Raw genomic sequence first — 27,762 nt, 5'->3', positions numbered from 1 at the left:
ATGTTCCGATAACTTTAAAATTTGGCAACTCGGCGCGCTATTATTTTGAACACAGTTATATGTATAATCTCATGAAAAAAGTACCGAACTGAGGAGTTGGTATACTTCCCCCGAGAGTCGGTTCTAAATCACCGGAATGTCCGCCGGACTAATATCTGGTCAAAGAACAGCACTTCAGCAGCACTCCTCCGAAAACTTATGTAGTGTTTTATGTTGTTACAACAACAACTCTCTCCGCTCACACATTTGAGTTGGACGTTAATTTATCAAACTCACCTGTACGTAGTTCGCACACAAGAACTACACTCATTGTCAAATTTGCTGAGAGCAAAGTAACGGTACCACGATAGGCGCCATCTAATTATTCTTTCCATCCTGATTCGCACAGCTGTTTTATTTGGCTGTTGTGGGTGGCGGTGTGAACAGACCTGCGCACCAGCAGACGAATGTAAGTGAACGCAAGACCGAATATTTGTTTAGACTTGGACATATGATTTTTCCAAAAGCAATTTGTTGCTAAATTGAAGTAAATCACAATTTTTTTGTGTAATATTTTAGTGCAAAAGAATGTTGGAGTTTGCGAAGTAAACTATTGTGATGCGTGAGTTTGAATAAGCCAAAAATATATCACTGTGATGGGTTTGAGGGTAATTGAAGTGGACAAAGGACACTTAATCGAATTTATTGCAATACACACGCAAAGTGCCTTAACACCTACACTCACCTACATGCATATGTACGTGCATGCACGCACACACACACACCTGTGCATGTATTCTTAGTGAGCGCTTGAATGTCAAAAGCAATTAGTCAGCCAGGTCTCGCACACGAAACTGCAATATTAAATATATTCATTAAATTATAAATTAAAACTACGATCGTCCAAAATCGATCGATTGATTGCGTATTTGGCATGCGAAGCGCGTATTCGTCGCGTAAAGCATACATACATATGCCAGCTGAGAAATACAGAAGCAAAAAAGCAAAAATAAATTAATTTCAGCGCTCGTTTTACGGTTGTTTGTTTGTACTTGGCGATTAGTTTCGATTTAAAACGCTTCGTGTGCAGTTCAAAATAAAATTAACTACGATTATATCCAATCGCCTTGAATTCAACGAACTAACATCGGGCTTTCGGGTTTTCTAATCAATTTTTTGCACTACCTTTCCAAAATGAAGTGACAATTCGTTAACTGGATTTTGTGCAATTTCTTGCTGAAAATCACTTAGTGTAAAAATCAAACGCCAGCCATTCATCAATACCTTTGAAGCAGTGACCTTTGCAGTACCACAAGTCGGGGCGTCAACGCCGCCACCAACATCACCACTTCCACCACCACGACCACCACCAAATCAACCATATGCCACACGCATTTTAAGCAACCCCATAACAACAAAAACAAAAGCAGCAACACCCAACAACTAAATAGCTACGAAAACGATGAACAACACAAAATGGAATACCCGTAGCTTTAGCGGTCAACGCTATCACTCGCCCAGTCAACAAGAGGCGACTATGCGTCGCAGTCTTGAGGAGATTTCCAAGGATCTTAAAGAGATTGAAAATGTTATCACCGCCACGGAAATTGCCGTACGTAATGCTAACAAAGCGGATCAAGCACCCAAACGTAGGCGTAACAAAGCTATGCCGAATAAGGAGAATAAAACGCCAAGTCCCACGGAACGTCAAGCAAATGGTGTTTCGCAAAAGTTATCGCCCGTCACTTACAAATTGAACTCCTTCAAACGGCAACGCCAGAAAATGAGAAGTCCACGTCTCACCAATTCGAAGCTGTACTTTCGCAATGGCCGCATTGGCTGTTTGGAGGCGGAGCAGCATGGCTCGAATATACAAGGCACACACGCGCTAGTCAAGGACATTCTAAAGTATGTCAATGAGAAACCTTTGGTTAGTCCTGAGAGCGTACGTCGTGTGTTGAATGGTACGAAGACGTGGACGCCAGCATCACCTACAACACCGCTAACGAATGCTTCGTCCGTTGCCACGGGTTGCGCGGCGGAAGAGCAAAGATGCGAGCCAGTGCTGTTGCCTGGCGAAGTGCCAGATGAGAGCGATGTGGTTGTTGCCATAAATTTTTCCAGATGCAGCAATAATACCATTACAAATGGTAGCAATAGTCAGCGGCGGCCACAAAGTGAAGGTTCCTCGATGACGGAGAACACAATGTCACAGCCGCTGGTCGATGATGATGAACAGGATGTGCAAATCTGTTATGACGAGCTGCCGGATATATTGAATGATGAGCAGAATTTTGGACCAGAACTGGTGAAAAGTGATTTCGCCGCAGTGGCGCCGGAGGAAGAGACACCAACTGATAGACGCTTTAGCGCAACGAGGTAAGTGGAAGGCAGGGAGAAATTGCTTTTGAACACTTTGAAAGAGAATTCAACTGCATGAATAGATAAATATTCGGTATCAATAAAATATACAAAAAAAAAAAACGTTCAAACGCCCAAAAATATGCAAACTACAGCTAATGCACGAACATTTTTTTTCTATGAGTATATTAATGTTTTATTTGTTTAGCGGTTTACGATAAGGCGAATATAAGTAAATGCATATTTCGAACGCTGCTTATCGCACGTCTGCTTACTGCCTATGCTCTATACTTTTAGTGTGCAGGTGAAATATGAAAAATACAAAAATGGTAAATAATAAAAATTCAGTTAATCGATTTTTGCATGTGAAACTAATTTACATATCTATCTTAATAATCTGCATACTTTTCGCATGCGAACATTGCTGATGTTATAGTTTCTGCGCCTAAAGATATGCATAGTAATAATTGTATGGCGCATACCAACTTAACAGGTATTTAGGCCGAACTTCTCTTCCTTTTAGTCGTGTTCGTGTTTTGATTGTCCACAAATGGAGATCCGATAGTTTCATACCGCCTCTAAAGGCATGTGATTTTTATGAGAAACCTTTTTTGTCATGAAAGCATCCAGAGGGCAATCGAGGAGCAACGCTTATTACAAATTAATCGTGTTTTGATATTTTTTATATCTTAATAGGCACCGACTAAGCCCTCGCCGTTGTGTCAAGCTCTTATAAAAATCCTTTCTAAGACGCTAAAAGTTATTTGGCAAAATTTTGCGCATTTCGTATTAAAAAATGGTCTAAGCTTTTGCCAGGCTGCTCAGTCCATCATATTTTTATAGGAAACACTAGTACTCTGGAACCATATAAACTTTACTCTAGCTCCATCTTTACACTATTCTCTATACCAGCTGACAGTATCGTTTCCTGCGACATCGGCATGCCTTAAAAACGAGAAGATACTTGAATATCTTAAGCATCTTTTAACTGTCTCCAAAGACTAAAAAACAAATAGCAAAGACTTCTGTATCAAAGATTACCTTTCCTGGCGCATAAGCCTAGGGAGACAAGGTGAGAATAATTTTGCCTTTATGCCACTTTAAGCAGACACACTTTTGGTGTAACACAGGATATTTTTATTCAACGACTAGCTATATTATCAGCCTTGTAAACTTGCAGAAAATCATTCCGACCAATAAGTGTCCCTTCTTACTAAGTGGGTAATTATGTACTAAGTAAGAAGAAAACGCCTCCTTCTAAAGCTTGTGATGCTATAGATTTTAATTTTAAATCATTTTCTAGATGGTTTGATATAAAAACCTCTTAAATGAATAAATTTTTGTGGGTTCAGACATGAAATTTTGTGAGACTAAAGAGCAATGACACCACTATCAATTAAGCCTACATACGTTAATTTTTTAACGAATTGTAGAAACATTGTTTTTTAATCGGTGAAAGTGGTATGCATGAGAAGTGTTCTCTTGTATTTCTCAGGTAAGAAAACCATACAATTTTCTACTCTCTTACTTCTCGCCACAGCCTCAACTCGGATGTTCGCGACCAGGTGCGTCATCTTGTGCGTCGCTTTACGGCACGCGCCAACAAAGTTAAATCACGCATAGAGTTGCCACCGACACCGTCAAGCAGTACCAGCGCCGATGCCGATGCCGGCACCAGCACTGATGGTTCGGCCTCGCCTGTACGTTCACTCCCAGCTGCACTGAAATCCGTAAGCACAACTCATGAAAATTCGCCATTCAAAACGAAACTGATGGATGCAGCCAAATCATTGAATCGTGGTCGAATTTTCGAAGCGGACACATCGCGCTCGAATGTGTGGATTTGTTCCAGTTTATGTGGTAGCAATAATGAGGAGAAGACACTTGATCCACAGGGAAAAATCTACATTTCATGGTTGTGTGTGGTCTCGCTGTCGTTTCTCTATAATGCTTGGGTCATACCGTTACGTTCCACATTCCCCTTTCAAACGTCGGAAAATACGAACACATGGCTGATATGTGACTTTTGTGCGGACATCATTTATCTGTTGGACGTGATTTTTTTTAAACATCGAATCATGTATCTATTCGAGGGATTTTGGGTGAAAAATAAAAATTTAACGCGCAAAAATTACATGAGAAAGCTGCAATTTAAGGTAAGATTGAAAAACTGAAACACAGTAGCGTTAAAACTGTAAAGCACAATTTATTTGAATTTCTTATGGTGTGGCGCCTATGACTATGCAACGTTTTGTGTTTTTATTGATACTTGCAAGACTTCATGATTCCCTAAAATAACTTTGGGGGGACTTTTTAGTCGGCTCTAATTCTAACACAAATACAAAAACATCTATATGTGCCTCCAATTGTATGCTTTAATATTGATACTGAGAATAAGATTTATATTAACAAGGAGGAAGGTAAAGGTGATATGTAGATGGGAAAAAAGATAAATACACAGATAAAGATAAAGATAAAGATGATAGAGATAAAGATGAAGATGAAGATAAAGATACAGATAAAAATAAAGATAAAGATAAAGATATAGATATAGATATAGATATAGATATAGATATAGATATAGATATAGATATAGATATAGATATAGATATAGATATAGATATAGATATAGATATAGATATAGATATAGATATAGATATAGATATAGATATAGATATAGATATAGATATAGATATAGATATAGATATAGATATAGATATAGATATAGATATAGATATAGATATAGATATAGATATAGATATAGATATAGATATAGATATAGATATAGATATAGATATAGATATAGATATAGATATAGATATAGATATAGATATAGATAGAGATAAAGATAAAGTTACAATTAAGATAAAGAAAAAGATAAAGATAAGGGTAAAAATAAGGATAAAGATAAAAATAGAGAAAAAGATAAAGATACAGTCAAGATAAAGATAAAGATAAAGATAAAGATGAAGGTAAAGATAAAGATAAAGATAAAGATAAAGGTAAGGGTAAAAATAAGGATAAAGATAAAAATAAAGATAAAGATAAAGGTAAAAATAAAAATTAAGTTGAGGATGAAGATAAAGATAGAAATAGAAATAAAGATATATATAAAGATAAAAACAAAGACAAACCCAAATCCAAAGACAAATACAAAGATAAAGATAAAAATATAGAAATTGGGCAATTGCCGAGATAAAGAAAAGGATACGACATAATGAGAAGGAGACAAAGAAAAAGAACTGGTTGGAATTCAGCCACTGGGCAGGCACTACACCATTTTCAACTGGAAATGTTGTAGTAATTATAAATGTCAGACCGAAATCCCTAGTAGTCAGTGCTTATTCTTTAGTGGATCCACTATTTATAATTAGTTCTAATTTAAATAAATAAATAAAAATAAAAATAAAATTTTTTGGCATCCACTTTCAGCTGGACTTACTTGCACTACTTCCTTTGGAGCTTTTCTATTTCAAATATGGCACCGGTGCTGTCTACTTACGCTTTCCGCGCTTGTTTAAAATTCAAAGCTTTTGGGAGGTTTTCAAGCTGCTGGATCGTGTTATATCTTCACCACATTTCGTAAGTTCATTTCGTTTCATTCGTTTCTCCACTCTCTTTGAACAATTTGGTTGCGCTTTTAAGGTACGCGTGGCTAAGACCCTAACCTATATGTTGTATATGATCCACCTAACAGCTTGCGCCTATTACGCCTATAGTGACTACCAAGGTAAATCAAAAAATTGCCCAAAAATAAAATAGCAACAAGAGTTCCTTTGATTTTTAGCTTAACTTACAATTGGTTTTAGAGGCCTTTTTACTGAGAATGATACCTTCTTATAAATCTCAATTATAGGTTTGGGCGTAAATCGTTGGGTTTTCAGCGGTAAAGGACATCCCTATGTGCGTTGCTTTGCCTTCGCCACGAAAACGGCAACTTCTATAGGTAATTGAGAAATAGAATTTAAATATTTTACTATCTACGCATTGACATTTTTTCCAACACTCACTGCCTCACATAGGTAAAAATCCGAAACCCGAGCGGGAAGGTGAATATGTATTCATGACCGCCGCTTGGTTAATGGGTGTCTTCGTTTTTGCGTTGCTCATCGGTCAGATACGTGATATCATTTCGACGGCAACACGCAATAAAAACGAATATCGTCAATTGGAGGATGAGACATTGGAGTATATGCGACGTTTGAATCTGCCAAGCGAAGTGCAAGGACGGGTGAAAATGTGGTTTAAATTCACTTGGGAGCAACAGCGTACATTGGGTAAGAAATAAAAACAGTCCACTTAAAATGCTACGCGCATTGAAAGCTCAATGACTTTCACTGTCCAAAAAATTGTTCTTAAAATTGCTAACCACTTTTTTCCACTTCCTCTCTCCAGATGAAGCCAACATTTTGGATTCACTACCGATCAATTTGAAAACAGATATCGCCATCGCCGTGCACATACAGACACTCTCGAAAGTGCAGCTTTTCGCCGATTGCGAGGAGGCTTTACTACGCGATTTGGTCTTGAAATTGCGTGCAGTCACCTTCCTGCCAGGTGACTATGTCTGTCGCAAGGGCGAGGTTGGACGCGAAATGTACATTATCAAACTGGGGCAGGTACAAGTGATGGGTGGTCCACACAGCGATATCGTATTGGCCACCCTCTCTGAGGGGTCCGTCTTTGGTGAGATCAGTTTGCTCGGCATAAATGGGGCCGATCGTCGCACGGCAGATGTACGCTCCAAAGGCTATGCAAATCTCTTCGTGCTCTCCAAGTCCGATCTCAACGAAGTGATCGCCTACTATCCCAACGCACAAGCCATACTGAAGAAACGTGCGCGCGCGCTGATGCGTAAGAATGCGGCACGTGAACGTGAGGAAGAGCGCGCCAAAAGCGCGCTAAAAGCCGATGTGGTTATCAGCAATCCAAAGACGCCCGAAACACCGCCCAAGTTGCTGAAGACTGTCATACAGGCATTGCCCTACGAGTCACCTGCAGTGATGCTGATAACGCGTGGCTCTAAGCGTATGCGCAAAAAAAGTAGGCCCAATCCCTTGGCAAGCATAGAGGACCAAGAGTGTGATGATGTCCAGATAGTGGCAAATGAGCTGCGTGCCGGTATGGCGGGCATACTGGGTGTTGGTGCGGGCGGTGTTGGGAGGCGTGCCAATTCGCCAGATTTGCTCTCATCCATACAAAATGAGTTGAAGACCAAGCACAGCTTTATAAATTTGACCGATTCACAAAAAGCACTAATCATATCGAAATCCACTAACAGTTTAATGGAGCAGCAGAGCACCGGCGAAGAGGCGCCATTGAAGGCGAAGGGAACAGTTTAAGTGTGCCATATAGGCGACAGCTATTAATTACATACATACATATGTATGTTTTCGAAAAGGTTTATAAATACGTACATCTCTCTCTGTATGTACGTATGTATGCATGTATACATTAACGTACGAGTATACTATACTTTTATGACATACTTGTTGGTAATGAAGAGTGATTCAAGAAAAAGAGGTTAGTAAGAATGCAATAAAAAGTTTTATTTTATTATTGTGACCATTGATGTTCTGAACTTGCGGCACTTAGAAGCCATTTATGTAACTGCATGCGCAAACCGGTTCCAAAAACCGCTATTGTACATACTGAGATGCAAATAAATATAAAAACTTCTATTAAAGCAAAACATACACACACACATTTTATTTGTTTTTTTTTTTATTCTTGTGAAGAAATCACATTTAATTCAAGTTGTAACATTAAAAAGAAAAACATGACATTTAAGTAATGCTTCTTCATAAATTTACCGCAACGACTACAATAAAGTGTAACAAAGCAAGAAATATTGTAATTTTTTGTTTCAGTCTGTTTTCTTAATTAAGCAGCTTATAAAGCGATTTGTAAGTAATCGATTTAACTGAATCGCGCATCCTTGTAGTGTTTCTCATTATCGGATTTGTCCAAACGAATGGAGTATTTTGGAATCAACGAACCTTCAACGGTGGCCTCACCATTCTCATCGAACTGTGGTCCATCGCCAATCTCTTGTGTATCCTCCTTAACGACGCGGTAGCCATTTTCATCGGCTTCGTAGTGAACGGTACGCATGACATAGCCGTCACGGTAGGAGTACATGCCTTTAACCTGGAAATAGATATAAATAATTAGAAACGTATATCAAAAACATTTGTACAAGATGAAGTTCAAAATAAACAAGACTGGCGCCAGAAAAAGGTTTTTGATGGCGCCATTTTTTTAATGTGTTAGTGCGTTGGAAGTTATGTCCCTAGCTGACTTCCAGTGAAAGCTTGGTGACATTCGGTTCAGTGGAAGCGAAGTTATTGCGTATAAAGTGTCAGTATGTTTGTGTCATGGGTACAAAAATTAGTTTCGAACAAGGAGCTAATATCAGATTTTGTTTTAAAACCGGTAATACGTTTACCGAGACATTTGAATTGATGATAAAAGTTTATGGCGATGATTGTCTATCTCGTGCCAGAGTTCAAGAGTGGTTTACATGTTTCAAAGATGGTTGTGAGGACATACATGACAATGAACATATGGGCCGCCCAAAATCCGTAATCACCGAAAACTCCATCGAAATTGTTCGTAAATTTATCAAAAATGAATTGAAATCATCGTTGAAATTCATGGAAGCGGAGTTGCATGTCTCCAAAACATTGATTTATCGCATTTTAACTTATCATTTGGGCTTACGAAAGGTCTGTGCACTGTGCACGTTTCACTCCGCACAAGTTAACTGAGGACCAAAAAATGCTCAGAATTCAACACTCGAAAGACCTCGTTAAAGAGGCGAGAAAAGATGAGTTAACTGAGGACCAAAAATTGCTCAGAACACAACATTCGAAAGACTTCATCAAAGAGGGAAAAGACGAGAGCTTGCTTTCCAACCTAGTAACTGGTGGTGAAACATGGTGTTTCCAACGTGAACCTGAAACCAAGCGTCAAAGTGCCGAATGGAAGGCCCCAGACGAACCAGCACCCAGAAAATTGGAGAAGTCAAAAATCAAGTCGATGCTCATTTGTTTTTACGATTCCAAGGGAATTGTCCACAAGGAGTTCGTGCCAACGGGCCAAACCGTCACGTTTTACATCCGTAGAGGCCATCCAAAAGGCTTGTATTGACATCCTGAATGACATTCCGCTCAATGACCTCTTTCGATCGCGCAAAACAGTGTATCGAGGCCAGAGGGGACTATTTTGAATAAATAAACTCGAAGTTATCAGATCAAAACTCCTGTCGTTTCTATTTTAGCTCAGTTTTGTTTATTTTGGACTTCACCTTGTATATCATTCTTAAGTTCAAGAGCGATTTTCAACCCTTATTTCACATCTTTATTCTCATTCCTTTGATCATCATGTTTTTTAATAGACAGTTTCATCATATCTTGCCTCATCCCATTATATCTCTAATCAACTTAGTTTATCTCAAAACATCTGTTCTAATCCCATCCCACGTGATCTCATATCAACTATTCTAATCGAGCCTCATTTGATCTGATCTCAGCACATCTGAGCACTTGCCAACTACACGCTCACATCTTTTCTTCTCATCACATAACAACACATATACTCTCACTCTACGAGGGTCGTCTGAAAATTCCGTGCAAAGTCAGAGAGATGGCACTACTGGCGCCTGGCGCGTATAGAGTTTAAGTTTGGTTAGTAAGACTTCTTGGAAGAACAGACACAAACTTTCAGCCGAAACGGTGTATTTCTTTGTGCTTGACATTCGCTTCAATCGAGGAAGTCGAGTTATTATCCTTTTCCATTACAACAACGCACCAACTCACAGCTCAGCAGTTGTGCTCCCTCGGATCCCTCGTTCTATTATTATTTCCACAATTTGAAGAAATGGCTGGCGGGAAAACCATTTTATTCAAGCGAGGAGGTGATTGTAGAAACGCATGGCTATTTTTCAGACTTGTAAAAATCCTAAAACACACAGTTACACATTACATCAGTGGCAGCAACAAGAGGAAGCGAGCAACCGCGGTAATAGCGCAGACACACGAAATTTAGCGAAGTCCTCAACCATCCGTGCGATCCTTCTGGCAGAAAAATGTGAAACACAGATGGCGATCCAAGCAGTAAGAAGAAGTTGTTCCTAAGCAACGATAGGTGGGCATTTCCACTATTTACAACTGGTAGCGGCAGGCTAATCACCTACCCTGTCAGAAATCAAATGAATTAACGAAACCAACGCAAGACACGTTCATGCTCCCGAGAAGAGTGAACAAGGGGGAAAAAATCCTATTATCCTCAATAAACTATAACAGCATTGGACGAAGTGTATTCGCCTAAAAGGTGACTATGTAGACAATTAAATAGCTTTTATTTTTGCATGCACTTTCTAAACGACCCTCGTAAATATATTAGTATAATCTTGTCAACCACACGTTCACATTACATCTTTTCTGCTCATCACATCACAACTTATTTTCGTTACTTCCAGAAGCGATATATTGTATAATAAAAGACTTAAAAGACTTACAGATACAGTCTCAATTCTTAAATAAATAAATAAAATAAGTAAATAAAACATCATATCACATCTCCTCTCATTTAACCAACACGTTAAATCACACTTTCCTCACTTCAGCCTTTCTGACATAATTTCATCGCATATGATCTCCCTTGAACTACTACCCTTATCGAATCTGATCTGATCTAACATCCTCATATCTGATCCCCTGTGAAACACCTGTTTATATCACATCGTTTTTCATCACGTCACATCTCTTCTTTTTGATACCATCTCAACCCGTCGAATCTCACCTGCCTCATTTTAACTTATGATGTCATCTAATCCTATTTGATCATATTTTATGTTATCTTATTTCATTTTATTTTCCTTTTTTTCAATATTTTCTTAATTTCCAAGATAAAATGGTCAAGAATTTCAAAAAAATGTTTTTTTTTGTGCATTTTCTTAAAGTATAATATCTTAAACATATTGTGTGAAAATTTGAAGTGAGTCCGACAAATACTTTTCGAGTTATTCAACAATTAACAAAGGGGGCTCGGTCGCTCCGGGGCTCTTCGCAAAACTTTAAATGCGTTTTCCTTAAAACGATGTTTTTTGAACTGGTGACCCTTGTAACTTAAAAACCGCTTGGTAGATTTCAAATAAAATGTATGCTGCTTTTGAAAAACATAAAAAACTCGTGCGTGATCGAAGGATTTTGTTTTTAAAAATTTCCATTTTTTTTAAACAATTAATTGTCGGTTTCTTCTCGAAAATCTTAAAAATATTTCCGCCATATTGTTAATTTTGAAAAAACCTTCGATCAGGTACAAGATTATCTATTATATTAATAAAACTAATTTCTCTTGTCCGATTGATTTTAGATGAATCTCCATGGACTTGTGATGATCACCGTAAGGGACTTCTGGAGAAATGGGTTCCACACAAACACCGATAACTTTTACAATTATTCTTTTTTTTTTTTTTTTGAAAATTTGCTACAGTTAAGTCGAAATATGATATATAGTATGTTTTTTTTTTTTGTAAAATAAAGCAATTGACTAGCAAAAACAAAAGTATTGCAAGTCATCATTTTTTCCTCATCAATTTTAATTTATTCTTAATTTCATTTCATTTAATCTTTTTTTCAATTTATTTCATTTTATTTTATTCCATTTTACTTTATTTAATTTTGATTTTTTCATTTCATTTTGTTTTATTTTCTTCTATTCTTATTTCTTTTATTTTATTTAATTTAATTTTTTTCAATTTATTTATATTATGTTATGTTATTCCATTCAATATAATTTTACTTTTTTTTTTACGTTTTCTTTGATTTATTTTATTTCATTTTATTTTAATTTATTTTTTTATGTAATGCCATGCAATTAATTTTAATTTATTTTTAATTTTATTTCAATTTATTTTATTTTGTCTTATTTTTTGGTATTTTATTCCATTTAATTTAATCTAATTTTTTTCCTTTAATATTTTTATATTTTACTTCACTTCACTTTATTTTATTTTATTTTGGCTTATTTTTTGTTATTTTATACCATTTATTTTATTTTATTTTATTTTATTTTATTTTACTTTTATTAAAACAAATTTTAACTCACCTTGGTACCATCGCGCGTCTCCTCACGCTGAATAGCTCCATCATTTATATTATCTTCAATATTGGAACCATAGGCATATTGGGCACTTTCATTTTGCATACGTTCCAATTCAGCCTTCTCCTCTGCTTCCGCTTGGTCCTGCAATGCCATTGCATAAAATTAGTGAATGTGCAGATTATGTAAAATCATATGCTTATGGATGTATGTATGTATGTATGCGTGCGTGCATATCCACAAATATGCATTATCTGTACGAGTACGTTCATAAACAAGTGCTGGCTTACGTTCGACCGGCCTTTCCACTTTCCGTACTCATATAATGGATTTTATCGCATACGACCTTGTGATATAAAACAAATGACACAAAATCGAACGATTATCCCCAAACAAAAGTAAATAAAAAGTAATTAAAAGAAGGCGTTTAAAATTGAAAACAAAACCTTTCCAAAAAAAATAAAAAATACGGAACCTGTTGTTATTAGGCACGAGTTGCAAAATCGGAAGATGCTGGTATGAAAAGTGTTTATCTTTCGGAAAACTATACTTATATATAAATATGTAAGCACTACTACATATGTATGCTTTTATATGTGCACTTAAAAGAGATAAAACCAAACGCTTTAACCAGTTTTCGCATGAAATTACCGTCGATTGCCTTGCTTCGATCGGGCGGCATTATTGCCCTGTAAACAACGTTAACTTGCACGCCCGTATGTATGCTTGCACATGTATGTTTGAGTATGTATGTATGTATGTACATTTACGTATTTACATGACTTTGCTCCTACCTTTGTATGTAGAAAATAAGTATGCAAGTATTGCGGCGAGTACATGCACATAAATATATGCAATTCACGAGAAGTAATTACTCATCCACTTACGTAGTACGAATGTATGCAAATACGAGTATGTGCTTCAACTTTAATATTTCTTCTTTTTTTTTTTGGTTGGTATAAATGTATGCACCTCTACAGAGATGAAAACGTGATTTGCTGAAGAGCATGGCACATCCATTCATATGTCTGTACGTTTGGTCGTAAGTGCATGCGCACTGTCATGCTGTTGCTGATGTGATGTCACTTAAGACATTACAAAGTGTGCGATTTAGCAATTTGCCGTGCAATAAAATTTAAGCTCATTTCTAAAATTTTAAAATGGACCGCTCTAAAGTGCATTTCATAATAAACTTGCGTAGTCCACAAATACCAGTTAGTATTTACTTGTTATAACTAATATGCATATATAATTTATATATACAATATAAAAATTTAATGTTCACATTTTCGAACAAATATTGTTGATTTCTTTAAGAGCGTTTATTTTATGAAACAGACCACTGTGCGGCAGTTGTGTTTAAAAGCAGTTATTATTGTTTTATGAGCAATTAAATATGATAGTACTTGTGCTGTGTTCAGATTTGCCATATACACCCAACAAACCAAAACGGACTCCATATTAAATGCATCAAACGGTTCTACTATATACGTATATATGTATATGGTGCGTACACATATACTCCTACATAATTGGCGCGCATATTCTTTATAAAGCTAGAACTCCATACCTAGCATTCCAGGTGTTATAAGATTCATCAGCTACAACGTCTGGAGCGCTAGGTATAGAATTTCAGAGTAGGGCGTCTGTCTGAGCTTCTGCTTGAATTTGTAGTGTGCGGCTTGACTACAAATGGAGGTGCCTACAACGACGAACGGGTTTTGTGATCGAAGGTTTTCCATTGCATGTTGAGGGTGACCGCCGTTAGAAAAACATTTTCCACATCCCTTATGCCCACGAAGGGCCTTAATCCCGAATCCACTGAATGGGAGTCACGTATAAAGACTGTACTCGTCGTCTCTTCTAAGTTAGACTTTTTTGGTCTACACGAATTCATTGGGAATTGTACGATGCTGTACCAATGAACTTCTGCTTCGGTATTCCGAAGGGAGTGGCCAATTGTAGGGATTGTAGATTGTAGGATAATAGATGAGTGGCTCTCTTTGCTGGTTTTACGGTACTCTAGCGTAAGTGCTTGCCATCCCAGAGGTTGTGGGTTCGAATCCCGCGTAAAGCATGGTCTTCGCACTTTTCCAAATTTCCTACTTTCCCTGTTTCAAAAAACAAAAAATCCTCCAACACACAGTTACACATTGCATCAGTGGCCCCAACAAGAGGAAGCGGGCGACCGCGGAGATACGCGAAATTTAGCGAAGTCCTCAACCATCTGTGCGATCCTTCTGACAGAAAAATGTCAAACATAGATGGCGCTCCAAGCAGTAAGAAGGCGTTGTTCCTAAGCAACGACAGGTGGGCATTCCCACAACTTAGGACTGATAGCGGCAGGCTAATTACCTACCCTGTCAGAAATCAAAACAGATTAATGAAACCAACGCAAGACTGAGTCTTGCCTAGGCTTTATGCTCCCGAGAGGAGTGAACAAGGAAAAAAATGCGATACTACAGAACTTGGCGAAATGGAGTTCGAGGTAAGATTAAATATCAATACTTGACTTAAAAGTTCCACGAAAGAGAGTTCTAGGAATTTTATTTGGTTTCGGGTTTTCCTTGGTCAATACAGTTATTGATTTACCAAAATGTTTTAAAAGGTTTTGCTTAACTGCAGCTAGAAATTTTATATTGATTCGCCATCTTTCTGAATTGTTGTAGTGTGTAGTAAATTCTTCAACAAAATTGTAATAAGTTCGGTGGAACTATCCAAAGAATTGTTTTGTTAAACAAACCCGAAAATAACAAATAAATAACCTCTTCTTAGCTGCGATGTGTTTCATTAGATTTTGGTCAAGTGGGCTGAGTGATTTTTTGCGTGTTGACTTCATGTCTCTCATACGAAAGTATATTTGTACGCAAAACAAAACAATTACTTGGAAATGTTAGGCTAGAGTTCAAATCTCTTACTTGCTAACGAGTATATGTAATTTCACGACATGAGGTCGTTTTCTATGGATAAGATAAAAATTATTCTAAATTTTGTATGGAAACCTGCTCCAGCCACTGCCCCCTGATCTGCTCGCTTTTCCCGCATCTTTCACCAGCAGTTTTGGTTTCTTACCTCATGCAGAAAAAACAATTAACAAATGAAAATGGTATTGAAACCGCTGAGTTGATGATTTTATACCTTTCACGCAATAGTGATGTAGGTACTTATACTTCGCTTATACCCGCACAGCCGCTGTTTCAAAATGGTGATGGTATAAAAACCTCATAGAAAGGCACAAGAAATTAGGGGATCACGTCTCAAGATTTCAAGCTGTGACTTGAGCAATGAGACAGGCCTGAAAGAAGTCTCTTCGAACTTATTCATTTACTTAGCCAAGTTTCAGGTAAGGGCACTTTCATAAAATAAAAAATATGTATATGAAAGATAATCAAATAATAGCGGTCGCGCCTAGGCAGACAATGGCAAACCGCCGAGTGTATTTTTGCCATGAAAAACCTCTTCATAAACACATCGTTTGTGATATTTGAGATGGTCGATTAATTTGATATTTAAGCAATCTTCTAGGCAGTTTATGCAATTCAACAAATAAAAAATCAGCCAACTCACAAAACGTTGTCATGTTGTTCTAGAAAATTAGGGCTGCGAGAGCCACAAGTTCCCGATATCGTGGGCGACCTGCTTCACAGAGACAGGCATTTAGGTTCGAATTTCCGGAACTTAGTACAATGCCATGCAGGGAGTTTCATTATCCGCGCCGTCAATAAATCATTTCAAAAGGGATCTCTCTAAGCTCTAAAGAAAAATATAAAAATAAAATCCGTAATGGAGGCTCCTAAATACCCACGCTAACCATTGTGCAACGCAGACAAACATTATTAAAAGGCTATCAATGGCTTTCTAGATTTTTGGAGGCAAAGGAACTCGTGTTGCCTACCTATGGAGGATAGAAGGCTGCCGCCGTAATCGAATGATTTGTGCATGACTACCATTCGGTGATAGAAAAAGTTTATTCCGGGTGTATTTCCGTCATGAAAAAGCTCCTCATAAAAAGTCGTCTGTTGTCAAGAAGCGGCATAAAAGTCTAGGACCTTCCATTTGTGGAACAATATCAAGGCGCACACCACAAACAGGAAGAGGGATCGGTTTAACAACCAATTATTTGTGTATATGGGCATATTGAAGATATAGCCCTACATTCTTAACTAGTTTCTGCTTATGGCGAAATCACGTATGCCATCCGTCGCCTTTTCACATTTCCCTTAAAGCAACTCATTTAAAGAGATTTGTCCTCTGGTTCGACCCTGCTTAAAGAGGATATTTCCTGGATATACCGTTAGACTAACTCGAAAACAACACTTGTCCACCTCTACTACATTGATCGGGTTTGGTAAGGCGACCACAACTGATGGGCGTTTTCGTGAAGGAAAAGGAAAATCACTTGACTTCCTCGGTTCAAACGAATGCCTAACACAAAGAAATATACCGATTTGGCTGAAACTTTGTGTGCGTTCTTCTAAGAGATGCTAATAACTAAAAATAACCATGATACGCGACCCTCGCACAATGAAAACAATATCAATATAACATCAACCAGCAATAAAACCTCGCATGGGTGCAGTATTATTAGATGGTCATAATGAGAACATTTGACAGACCAACAACCCTACAACAACAAAAAAGCGCATGAAAGAAGCATTAAGAGAAATTTCAACCGAATTTGGTGCAGGGCAAGGATGATAGATAGATGGAGGTTTGCTCGTTAGGTATGGTGAAAAAAAATGTTGAGGGGAACTTTGGATTCTAAGCTAAAGCTAAATTTTGTGGAACATAAAACGAATGACATCGGCATATCTGTCAAATTCGCTCAGAGCCGAATAACGGTCTGCTAGGTAGTACCTACTCCTCTAAAAATCATTTCACCATGGGTGCAGGGTATATAATCAAATATATGTATATGCCTACGTATGTATGTATGTATTTTAGGAACTTATATGTAAATAACCAAAACAGACCTCAAAACAAGTGAACGCTTGCGGCAATTATCGGCAAGAGATGTGCTGTCGGCTTCAAAGCGAAGACAAGTTTTCCATACACACATACATATTCGACACACTGTAACTGCCTACAAACATGCATAAATAGTGCTTTATTAAAAACAAAAAATAATCATAAAATTATAAATAAAAAAAATAAACTTCGTAACTGTTTGCAGAGCACAAACATATAAACACGTCGTGCTTGCGCTGCTTTTAAGGTAGTTTTCATTTAAAAGCGTAGAAGTGAACATGTTTCGCCACAACGGATCGCCAGCATTCAGCTTCAACAACAACCGCCTCTTTGGTAAATTGCATGAATTGGTTATTTCAATTGCGAAAAAATTAGTCGAAGTGTTAATAGAAAAAATTTGCATACAAGAAATACAAAAATATTTAACGCCCTTTTGGTTATTTGTTTTTGCAGGCGGCGCAACTTTCAAAGTGCTTATGCTGCTGTTGTTGGCGCTCGTCGTAATGAGCAATGCGCAGAGTATGTGTTAATTTGTTTTTGTGTTGTGTGTATTTTTTTTTGTTTTTTGTTTTGTTCGAATTTGCCACTAATAAGAAAACTTCCTCCTTCTTCTTTTTGTTTGCTGCGCTTTGCCCTTTTTTGTTTTTGCTTAGTAGGTTGCCCCTCAGCCTCGAAGGTATTGACCTGCACGCCAAAATGCAAACAAGATACTGATTGCAGTGGCAGCGGCGGCAAGTGTTGCCCGAATTTGTGCAATGAGCGTTCCTGTATACAACGGAATCAATTGGACTACGGTAGTTCATCGTCCTCTCGTGATAAATATTGTGAGTAGAACACATTTTTAAATATAATGAAATTTTTAAAAACGCTGAAACTAATTTAAAAAGAGAAGAAGCTGCCTTGTTTTTTATTCAAAAATATATTGATAAGGTAGAGAAATTCTCAATTGAAATGCCATCATTTGGTTCAAGTAATTTCTGCAACATTTTGATGAAGTTTTCAACTGAACGTGGACTTCACAAATTCATAAAAGTTGCAGCTCAAACCGAGTTTTCATACAGAAATATACAGAAAATTTGGCGAACACAGTTTTCGAATTTTTATTTTGTGAGCTCAATGCCGGTTTAACAATAGAGTCACAAATTAAGTGATGGCTTTTATTTGACGCGTATAAATATTTAATGAAAGACATAAAGCTGGGAAAATTAGTAACCCAAATTTTTTAAGAGGGTAAATTTTATTTCTATTCCAAAGCAGTTGGTGCTGAATATATAAATTAGTGCTAGAAACTATTTGCCAAATTTAGTTTTTTATTTTTAATTTTTATTTTATTATTTTTTTAATTTACCTGATTGAAAAAGAAAACATTTTTTTTCAATAAATTTTATTTAACGAAAAAAGCAATGATTTTCTTTATTAAATTAAAATTGTTTGGTCTGGTGTTTATTTAAGTTGAATATAATTGAAAAAAAGAAGCTGAGAATTATTTTTCAAACTAAACAAAAAACTTAAAAAAAAATAAAAAATATACATATTTATACACATGTGTCTATTTTTTATAGATTTTTTCAAAACCATAACATTTTTATCCGATTAAAAAAAGAATATAATTTGATTTACCAATAAACTTTTTGACGAAAAAACAATGATTTTCTTTATTAAATTTAAATTGTTTGGTCCAGTGTTTATTTAAGTTAATAAGAATTAACAAAAAAAAAGCTGATAATTATTTTCCAACTCCATTTCCATTTTAAAAAATTTAAGTATTTTTTTTTAATTAAAAAAAAGATGTATTTTTTAATTTTTGTATACATTTTTTCAAAACCATTACGATTTTATCTGATTAAAAAAAGAAAATAATTTTCTTGATCAACAAATTTTGACAAAAAAACAATGATTTTTTTTATGAAAATAAAAATTGTTTGGCCCTGTGTTTATTTAAGTTAATAAGAATTAACAAAAAAAAAGCTGATAATTATTTTCTAAATTAAAAAATAATAATTTAAATGTATAAGTTTTTTTTAATTTTTTACAGATGTTTTGAAAATCGTGACATGTTTTCAAAACCATTACAATTTTTCTTTATCTGACTAAGAACAAGAAAATAATTTTCTTCATCAATAAAATTTACTTAATAAAAAATACAATGGTTTTTTGTTTTAATAAATTACAATTTTTGATCCAAAAGCAAAGAAAAATATAAAAAAAATTGTATATAAGTTTTTTTTAATTTCTTACGGATTTTTTGAAATCATTATATTTTTTCTTTACCTGTTTCAAAAGGGAAAAATGTTTTCTTTTTCAATAAACTTCAATTTCTTGTCCATATGTTTGTTTAAAATATTTTTTTTTAACTAAAAAATTTACTGACAAATATTTATGAAATTAAAAAGAAAAAGTTTCATTGCTTTTTTAATTTTGATAGACTTTTGGAAGATAGTTATACATCTTTCATTATCTGATTAAAAAAAAGACTTTTGAAAACCTGAAAAATTTACTGACAAAAAATATTTAAATAATGAAAAAAATTGATTTCAGTTTTAATTTTGATAGAATTTTCCAAGATAATTTTATTTTTTTCCCTGTCTGAGGGAACAAAAACGAAAATAATTTTGAAAAACTAAAAAAAAAAATTACTGACAAAATTATGAAAAAATTATGAAATTAATGAAATGAATGAAATTAATGAAAAACTATATTAACTTTTTTTTAATTTTGTAAATATTTTTTATCAGTAAATTTTTTTTTCAATAATTTTTTTTTAATTTTGATAGAATTTTCCAAGACAATTTTATTTCTTTCTCTGTCTGAGTAAACAAAAACGAAAATTATTTTGTAAAACTAAAAAATAATTATTGACAAAAAATATTTAAAAATTATGAAAAAATTGATTAATTTTTTTTTTAATTTTGTACATATTTTTTGTCGGTAAATTTTTGTCAATAATTTGTTTTTTAATTTTGATAGATTTTTCCCAGATAATTCTATTTTTTCTCTGTCTGAGTAAACAAAAACGAAAATAAAGTTTTAAACCTAAAAAATCGACTAACAAAAATATTTATAACATTAAAAAAAATTATTATTTTTTAATTTTGATAGAACTTTTCAAGATTATTTTATTTTTTTCTCTGTCTGAGTAAACAAAAACGAAAATAATTTTGAAAAACTAAAAAATTTACTGCCAAAAAATATTTACAAAACTAAGAAAAAAATTGATTACTGTTTTAATTTTTGGTAAAGTTTTCCAAGATATTTATTTTATCAAAAAAAAAAACGAAAATAATTTTCTTTACCAATGAATTTTTAATTATTTCCATTTAATAGCATTTAATTAAAAAAGAATTAGCGCTTCATTTAGTTTTTGTCTTTTTATTTCGTGCGCTCAAGGCTCAATACGTTTCCAATAAAATTTTTTTAAATATACACAGCTTTAAAATTTTTTTTATCGATTCTTTCAAAAATATTATATTTCTTTATTTGATGGCAAAAATGTTCAATTGCTTGAGAGGCTCATATTCAAATCGAATGAAATTATTCAGAATATTTTTTTAACAAATTACTAATAATGCAAGTGCACCTATAGAAGTATATCGCATAAAAATGTATGTTTTATACACGCTTTTGTTACAAAAAAAATTTTTTTTTGATAACAGCCAATTTTAACTTCATACCTGTAAATCTAAAGTTCCTATATTTATTATTCCTGGCTACTTTTTAAACCCTATTTAAAAAATAAATACTTGATCACTTCCTTGCTAAAAATCTCTTTTAAAAATTAAGTTTTTTATTAATTTTTAATTTTAATTCATTTTAACTTTTTTACAGCCGGTTCCAGCTCCTCCGGTGCCTATTGCGGCAACACGAAATGCAGCCCTTATGAGAAATGCGAAATGGATCGTTCGACAAAACGTGAAAAATGTGTCAGAACTTAAGTCTCAAGCCGAGTCGCAACAAATGCATTTTAAAAATTCTGTTTTTTTTTAACAAACAAGCACATTTTTCTTTAACGTATTTATGCAAATACATGTACAATAGTTTTATGTATCTATCATTCACTTACAAGTGGCGCCGCTAAGGCGATTTGTACTAAAAGACAAGCAATCAAAATAAATTTCAGCATTTTGAATTTCGTATTTTTGTTTTAACGGATTTCTGCTTTCACACAAGATTTTCTTTAAATACACTTTGTTTAACTTAGTACGTTTATCGCACGCGCGTGTTTCAAGACTAACCACTGTGTGCAGACGTCTTTTGCTTTTATAACAAAGTGTGACATGCCACATACCTACGAGTCCATATGAATTTAGTAAGAGTTGTGTACACACATCTCGGTATCGCGGCATCTCGGCATTTCGATATTCAAGGGCCACGCCAAATGATCAGTGCTGTCCGTCGTCAGTAGCATTGCCGAAAATTGGCTTTTGGCTATAGGTTTGTCAATGTTCGGTTGCGGTTGTGCGGTGGGGTGCTGTAGAGTATATGACTGGCGAGCACAAGTCTGCCAAAAGACAGGTTGCAATTATGTTTCCACTATTTACGGTTCATACTCGTATTATAAGACAGACAGTGAACACATGTATGTATGTATGTATGTAAGTACGAGTATGCAGAGCTCTTCTTTACTGCTTTTGCTGCGTGTGTGAATCAAGTTAGTGTAGCATAAGCGGAAAAGAGGAGACGTCATCCCCGTCACCCTTTCGGGGTAATTGAGTAAATATTTTTCCACTTCTCGCATTTAACAGGGTTTTAAACTTTCATTGGAACATAGAAATTACGCAATGACTCTGCATTTTAATAGCCCAAGTTATACCCGTTATACGCGCTAAATATATAGACGAGAACGAAGAAGAGAACGAAAAAGAAGTGTTCCGTTGCCAACACAATAAACTCATTCTCTGACCACTTTAGAACGGAAATTAGTTACTGTACATTAATGTCAACACTCTTTGAAGATGAAATTTAAAACTATTTTTAATGGCGATATCTAATATTAGCCGGTGTTATTTTTTATTTTTGTAATTAAATTAAGCTTTTGTTTGAGAAAAAAAGAAAAAAACGAGCTCTAAGAAGAATGGAAGTGGTGCGGAGGATGTGTAGTTCGGTTGCTCATGCTACCATACATGTGTATGGATGGGTAAAGTGGACAATCCATGGGCGGTTTGTAGTAATCGACTTGCGCCGAGCCTTGGATGACTGCTGAATACCAAAGACCTTAATTAGAGCCGCACCCAAGAATGATAGAACAAATAGTGCAAAGATTTATTTAATTTCTGTATTGACGTCACTCGATTATCAAATTTGCCAACAATAAAGTAGCGGTTTTCGAAAGGTGACATATTCTATATTCCCTACATCGTTAGTCAACGACTTATTCGCTTTAAGGGGTACCTACAGCTTGCAATGTCTGCTCACTAGAAGCGCTAACTACATTAGTCTTATCATTTTTGCTGCCTTGTCTATAGCGTAGATCTCAGCTTGGAAGACGCTACTCTGGTTTGGGGGTCTAAAGAAGCAATTTAAGGATAACTGCTCCGAGTACACTCCCGATTCGGTGCCATTGTTCATATCTGAGCTGTCTGCCAATCTTTTCTGTCTGGTATTCGTATTTTATAGTCTTTGTTCAGATCTATCTTGTATTGTATGCCCAATGTTTATATACCGTTCTTCTTTGGGGTCTTTTTTGACCAAATGACCTCTTGATAAAGAGGGCCTCACAAGCTTTCTTCATCCTTTCGCCGGTGTTCCTTTCCCAAGAAAGCTTTGAGTACTGAATTATGCCAATTGGATAAGAAAAGTAGGGGAAAGTGGTTCCATTGTGGGCGATGGTTGTCAAATGTGGGGGAGATTTTCGGTCCATGCATTCTGGAACACGCCATTGCTGCCACAATGGCTCTGATGATGCGTGAACCGTGGTCATAATGCAAATAGGCGACACGTCTTTAGTGACCCCAAAAGTAAGTAGTGAAAAACTTAGGTGTTCCACTTGACTGCAGGCTCACTTGCTGGCTAATTATGGCGGCCACAAACTCAATTCTCCTGTACGGCAGCGAAGTAAGGGGAATTATGCTAAACTGCAAAGCCAAGCGCAAAGCACTGGAGGCTGTGCAACGATCAGCGGCACTCAGAGTGGCCTCAGCCTATCACACTGTCTCAGGCGCCGCAATTTTCGTTATCAGCGGGCAGATACCCGTCGGCCTCATGGTCCGGGAACGAATGGATGCGTTTGACTCCCAGTGGACACACGCCATCACTAGCTTCCCAGAACGGAGATGCTAAATCATGCTGCGGTGGCAAAGTGGATGGAACACTGAACCGAGTGGCAGATAGATGGACGGTGAAACTTATTCATCAATTGACAAATGCGTCCAAAGGAACTTCCGGAAGTGAACTACTTCTTAACTCAGTTCCTCTCGGGCCACGGATACTTCCGGAGATACCTATACCTCATGGGCAATGTAATCGATTCCAAGTGCATATATGTACTGCGAAGCACTGAGCGATGACGCTGAACACACGTTTTGTAGTTGTAACAGATGGCTCGCGGAGAGAAAAGCTCTGAGGGAGCAGATTGGCGACATCCCGCCGAGAAACATAATCAGAAAAATGTTCGAACACGAGTACAGCTGGAATGCAGTAAAGGAATACATCGAGAACGTGCTACGAAAAAAACAAAGATTGACCTCGACACAGTGCAACAAAACGAAGCCGCATAGATAGAGACACAAGAAGACGAGCCTATAGCATGTATAGCATGGCGAGACGTGGGTGAATAGAATTGGCCATTTATGTATGCCGTTCTAGGCCCTCCCGCAGTAATATAGAAAGCAGTTACGGGAAGGGTGTCTCCCCAGAAGGAGAGAAGGGATCGTTTTAATGGCCACACCACACGAAGCAGTAGACGACGGTCGCTGTAAGTGCGACGGCATTTTAAACCCTACCTCACCCACCAAAAAAAAAAAAATGCGTAAGCAGTTTCAGCCCCCCTCACCATTTTAATAATTAAAAATATTATTCTACTTGCACTTACTATACATAAGCACATATATTAATAAAAGTGCTATGTATATGTTCATATATATACATACATACACATATTGCTTTATAAAATGCAAAAATGCAAAAATCCAAAGCTCAACCTAATACGAATATAATATTGGGAGTGGTGACGCGGATTATAAACTTTTTTGAAGAGACTTAGAGACATATTTACTTATACATACTTACATGCATATATATGTATGTACGTATACTTATACACAAGTATGGATGCATTTGCGTGTAAGATGCTTAAAATATTTCGTTGAACTTTCAAACATACATATTTGCCCCTAATTTCGACTGAGCTCAAATGGATTTGTGTTTTGTTAGACAATTATGTGGGTTTGTATTACTAACAAATAAACTTTGTTTTTTTTTTTATTTCTTTAATAATAAAGCCTTGTGCAATTTGTCAAATTTTCATATCATACCTACTAATGCCCGTTAGCTTAAAAATTAGCATATGTATGTATGTATGTATGTGTGCATTATGTTTATAGTTGACTTAAAGTTTCCTCAAGGTCGAAATTAATCGGGTTGCATGCATGCGTACATACACACAAATGTACATATGAATATTTAAAATTTCAGCATCACAACCACACCATTCCTGTTTTTAGGTTGACCCAACTCTTTGCAGGTGCGCATATAGTGCGATCACGTACGAGTATTGTATTTAAGTGGGTATGGGTATATATGCACATGTGTGTGCGTTTTAAATTTACTGATGCGGTGTCGCTTCAGATGATATTTCGTATTAAAGAAAAGTAATCAAAAAAATGTATATCAACAAGTGATGGCCCAATGTTGGCTGGTTTTACCGGCTTTTAAATACCGAATGTAGAGTCTGTGCTAGTTTTTGCGCTTACTAAAAACAAAAAACGTAAGGTTGCATGTAAAAAGTGAAATTTAAAGTAAAACATCATTTTAGTCAGCTGGAGTAAGGATATAAAGGGTGATTTTTTAAGAGCTATAGGAAAGTTTTTCAACAAAACACACGTAAAACTCAGAAAAATTCATAATGGTCCATCCGCTTAGTCCAATTTTAGCATACTCTTTCCAATGTTTCGGGCGGTATCTAACATATAAATGTTTTAATGTTGTCTTCCAATGCGTTAATTGAAGCAGGCTTCTCTGAATAGACATGAGCTTTAACATCGCCCCCCAAAAAGTAATCTAAAGGCGTTATAACGCACAATCTGGGTGATCAATTGACAGGTCTCGAACGTTAAATAAAATGTTCACCGAACTCGCCTCTCAACAAGTCCATTGTTACGCGTGCTCTGTGGCATGTGGCACCGTCTTGCTGAAACCACATGCCATGCAAGTCAGGCTCTTGCATTTTGGGCAAAAAAAAGTTGGATAGCGCTCACCATTCACAGTTACGGTACGATTCGCAGCATCTTTGAAGAAGTACTGTCTAATGATACCTCCAGCCCATAAACCGCACCAAACTGTGACCTTTTCTGGATACATTGGTAGCTCTTGCAATTCTTCTGGCTGATCTTCACTCCAAAATCGACAATGCTGCTTATTTACGTACCCATTGATCCAAAAATGAGCTTCGTCGCTGAACACAATTTTTCAATAAAAAAGTGGATCTTCGGCCAACTTTGCAAGAGCTCATCCACCAAAAATTCTGCGTTGCGGTAGGTCGTTCGGCTTCAATTCTTGCACCAGCTGTATTTTGAAAGGCTTCGCACCTAAATCCTTTCGCAAAATGTTCGACGTTGTTGAGTAACAGAGGCCCAATTGCTGCGAACGGCGACGAATCGATAATTGATGGTCATCATTAACACTGGCCGATATAGCTGCGATATTTTCTTCAGTTCGTACTCTACGTATGCGTGTTAGTGGTTTGATGTCCAATAATGTAAATTTGGTTCTAAATTTAGTCACAATAGCTCGAATAGCCGCTTCAGTGGGTCGATTAAACTGGCCATAAAATGGAAGAAGCGCGCGATAAACTTTCTTAACAAAACACGCATTTTTATAATAAAATTCAATGATATGCAAGGGTTGTTCGTTTGTAAAACGAATCATGGTTAAATTATAGACCCAACTGAAGATGTTTGACAGTGAAACAAATCACGAAATGGGCGTCAGCTGTTTAAACCAACCGTTAAAAAGAGAATAGCTAAAAAATCACCCGTTAAAAGTACGTATGAGAGAGATATATAAATGGACTTAGTTTGTTCGCAAGAAGGCACCCGAAAATCTTTTTGACTACTTTTTATTCAAAAAGCTCTTTTAATGTTAAAATATTTGAGTTATATTAATTAAACCAACTTTCTGGTGAAAATACAAACCTGCGAAAAATTATTTATATTTATTTATGAGCTATGCAAACTTAGTGTGATAGGTCCTTTGTGGGTAGTTGAAAAAGTAACACGAAAAAAAGTGTTTAAGTTTATGCAATATTTTTTTTTTATTTTACATTAAACATATTAAATAAAATGCATAACTCACTTAAGTAAACGCTATTTAACAAAAAAAAATATGTTTTATTTGAAGCGCAAAAATTACAAACTCCAAAAAGCTACGCTCGTTCACACATAGAAAAAGCGATGCCACTTAGACCACGAAATGGGGCCGTTGTGAGCCGCAGGGGCTAGGCTACATTTCCCTTTCCACATTGAACCATCCAGAGGTTTTGACAAAGCGTAAAAGGTTCTGCTTTATTTGCCAATTCGATTCCGAATATAGGCGATGATACAATTTATACAATATATATTACAATTAAATATCGAATTACAAAAATATTTTAGGTTTAATATAAATTTCATAATTTCATGATAAAGGTCTCGATTTCTCGCTGTCTCCAATAAAGTTCCTACATTGCCGATTCCAGTCCAATGTCTTATACCTATTTCTCAGCCAGGATAGTTGTTTTCTGCCTATGCCTCGTTTGCCTTCTATTTTTCCTTGCAGGATTAGTTGAAGTACATGATATTTGTCGTTTCTCATAATATGCCCAAATACGCAGCTTTTCTTCATTTTATGGTGGTTAGTAATTGTCGATCATGCTGAATTCTACGCAATACTTCAGCATTTGTTACTTTATCTGTCCAGAATTCTTCTATATATCCACATTTCATATGCTTCTATTTTATTCATTTCAGTAGTTTTAATGGTCCATATCTCCATAGCACACAGAAGTACAGACAGCACGTAACATTTAACGAATCGAATTTTTAATTTAATATTGAAGTCATGATTATTATTTTTGCTTTTATTTCTTTTGAAGAATTCCAAATTTCGTTAATCCAGCAACCTAAGTATTTGAAATTTTTTACTCTTTCTATGAGC

At 35.9% G+C, this 27,762-nt stretch overlaps 3 protein-coding genes across 4 annotated transcripts; 2 read left to right on the top strand and 1 right to left on the bottom strand.

The window, feature by feature from the left end:
• The first annotated feature begins 935 nt into the window (after positions 1-935).
• Positions 936-8,151, top strand: LOC128867514 (cyclic nucleotide-gated cation channel beta-3). The gene is made up of 7 exons (XM_054108789.1): positions 936-2,358; positions 3,881-4,496; positions 5,773-5,922; positions 5,986-6,070; positions 6,197-6,286; positions 6,363-6,617; positions 6,736-8,151. Exons 1-7 carry the CDS (start codon positions 1,442-1,444, stop codon positions 7,680-7,682), a joined length of 3,060 nt encoding a protein of 1,019 aa, XP_053964764.1. The 5' UTR covers positions 936-1,441; the 3' UTR covers positions 7,683-8,151.
• A 76-nt stretch (positions 8,152-8,227) lies between these two features.
• Positions 8,228-21,642, bottom strand: LOC128867516 (larval cuticle protein A3A). Its single transcript, XM_054108791.1, has 3 exons — positions 21,476-21,642; positions 12,454-12,591; positions 8,228-8,490 (listed from the first exon to the last, which is right to left on the bottom strand). Exons 1-3 carry the CDS (start codon positions 21,533-21,535, stop codon positions 8,260-8,262), a joined length of 429 nt encoding a protein of 142 aa, XP_053964766.1. The 5' UTR covers positions 21,536-21,642; the 3' UTR covers positions 8,228-8,259.
• Positions 17,652-21,541, top strand: LOC128867517 (uncharacterized). Of its 2 annotated transcripts, none has more exons than XM_054108792.1 (4): positions 17,652-17,748; positions 17,869-17,934; positions 18,069-18,239; positions 21,241-21,541. In XM_054108792.1, exons 1-4 carry the CDS (start codon positions 17,694-17,696, stop codon positions 21,345-21,347), a joined length of 399 nt encoding a protein of 132 aa, XP_053964767.1. In that variant the 5' UTR covers positions 17,652-17,693; the 3' UTR covers positions 21,348-21,541. The 2 variants fall into 2 exon arrangements, with proteins under 2 accessions (XP_053964767.1, XP_053964768.1); XM_054108793.1 differs by having other exon boundaries at positions 17,653-17,748; positions 18,072-18,239.
• Positions 21,643-27,762: the final 6,120 nt, after the last annotated feature.

Source organism: Anastrepha ludens, chromosome 6, assembly GCF_028408465.1.
Source record: "Anastrepha ludens isolate Willacy chromosome 6, idAnaLude1.1, whole genome shotgun sequence".
In the NCBI taxonomy this organism is placed as follows: domain Eukaryota; kingdom Metazoa; phylum Arthropoda; class Insecta; order Diptera; family Tephritidae; genus Anastrepha; species Anastrepha ludens.
The sequence above is the reverse complement of the archived record's forward strand: the minus strand, read 5'-3'. Positions and strand labels throughout refer to the sequence as shown.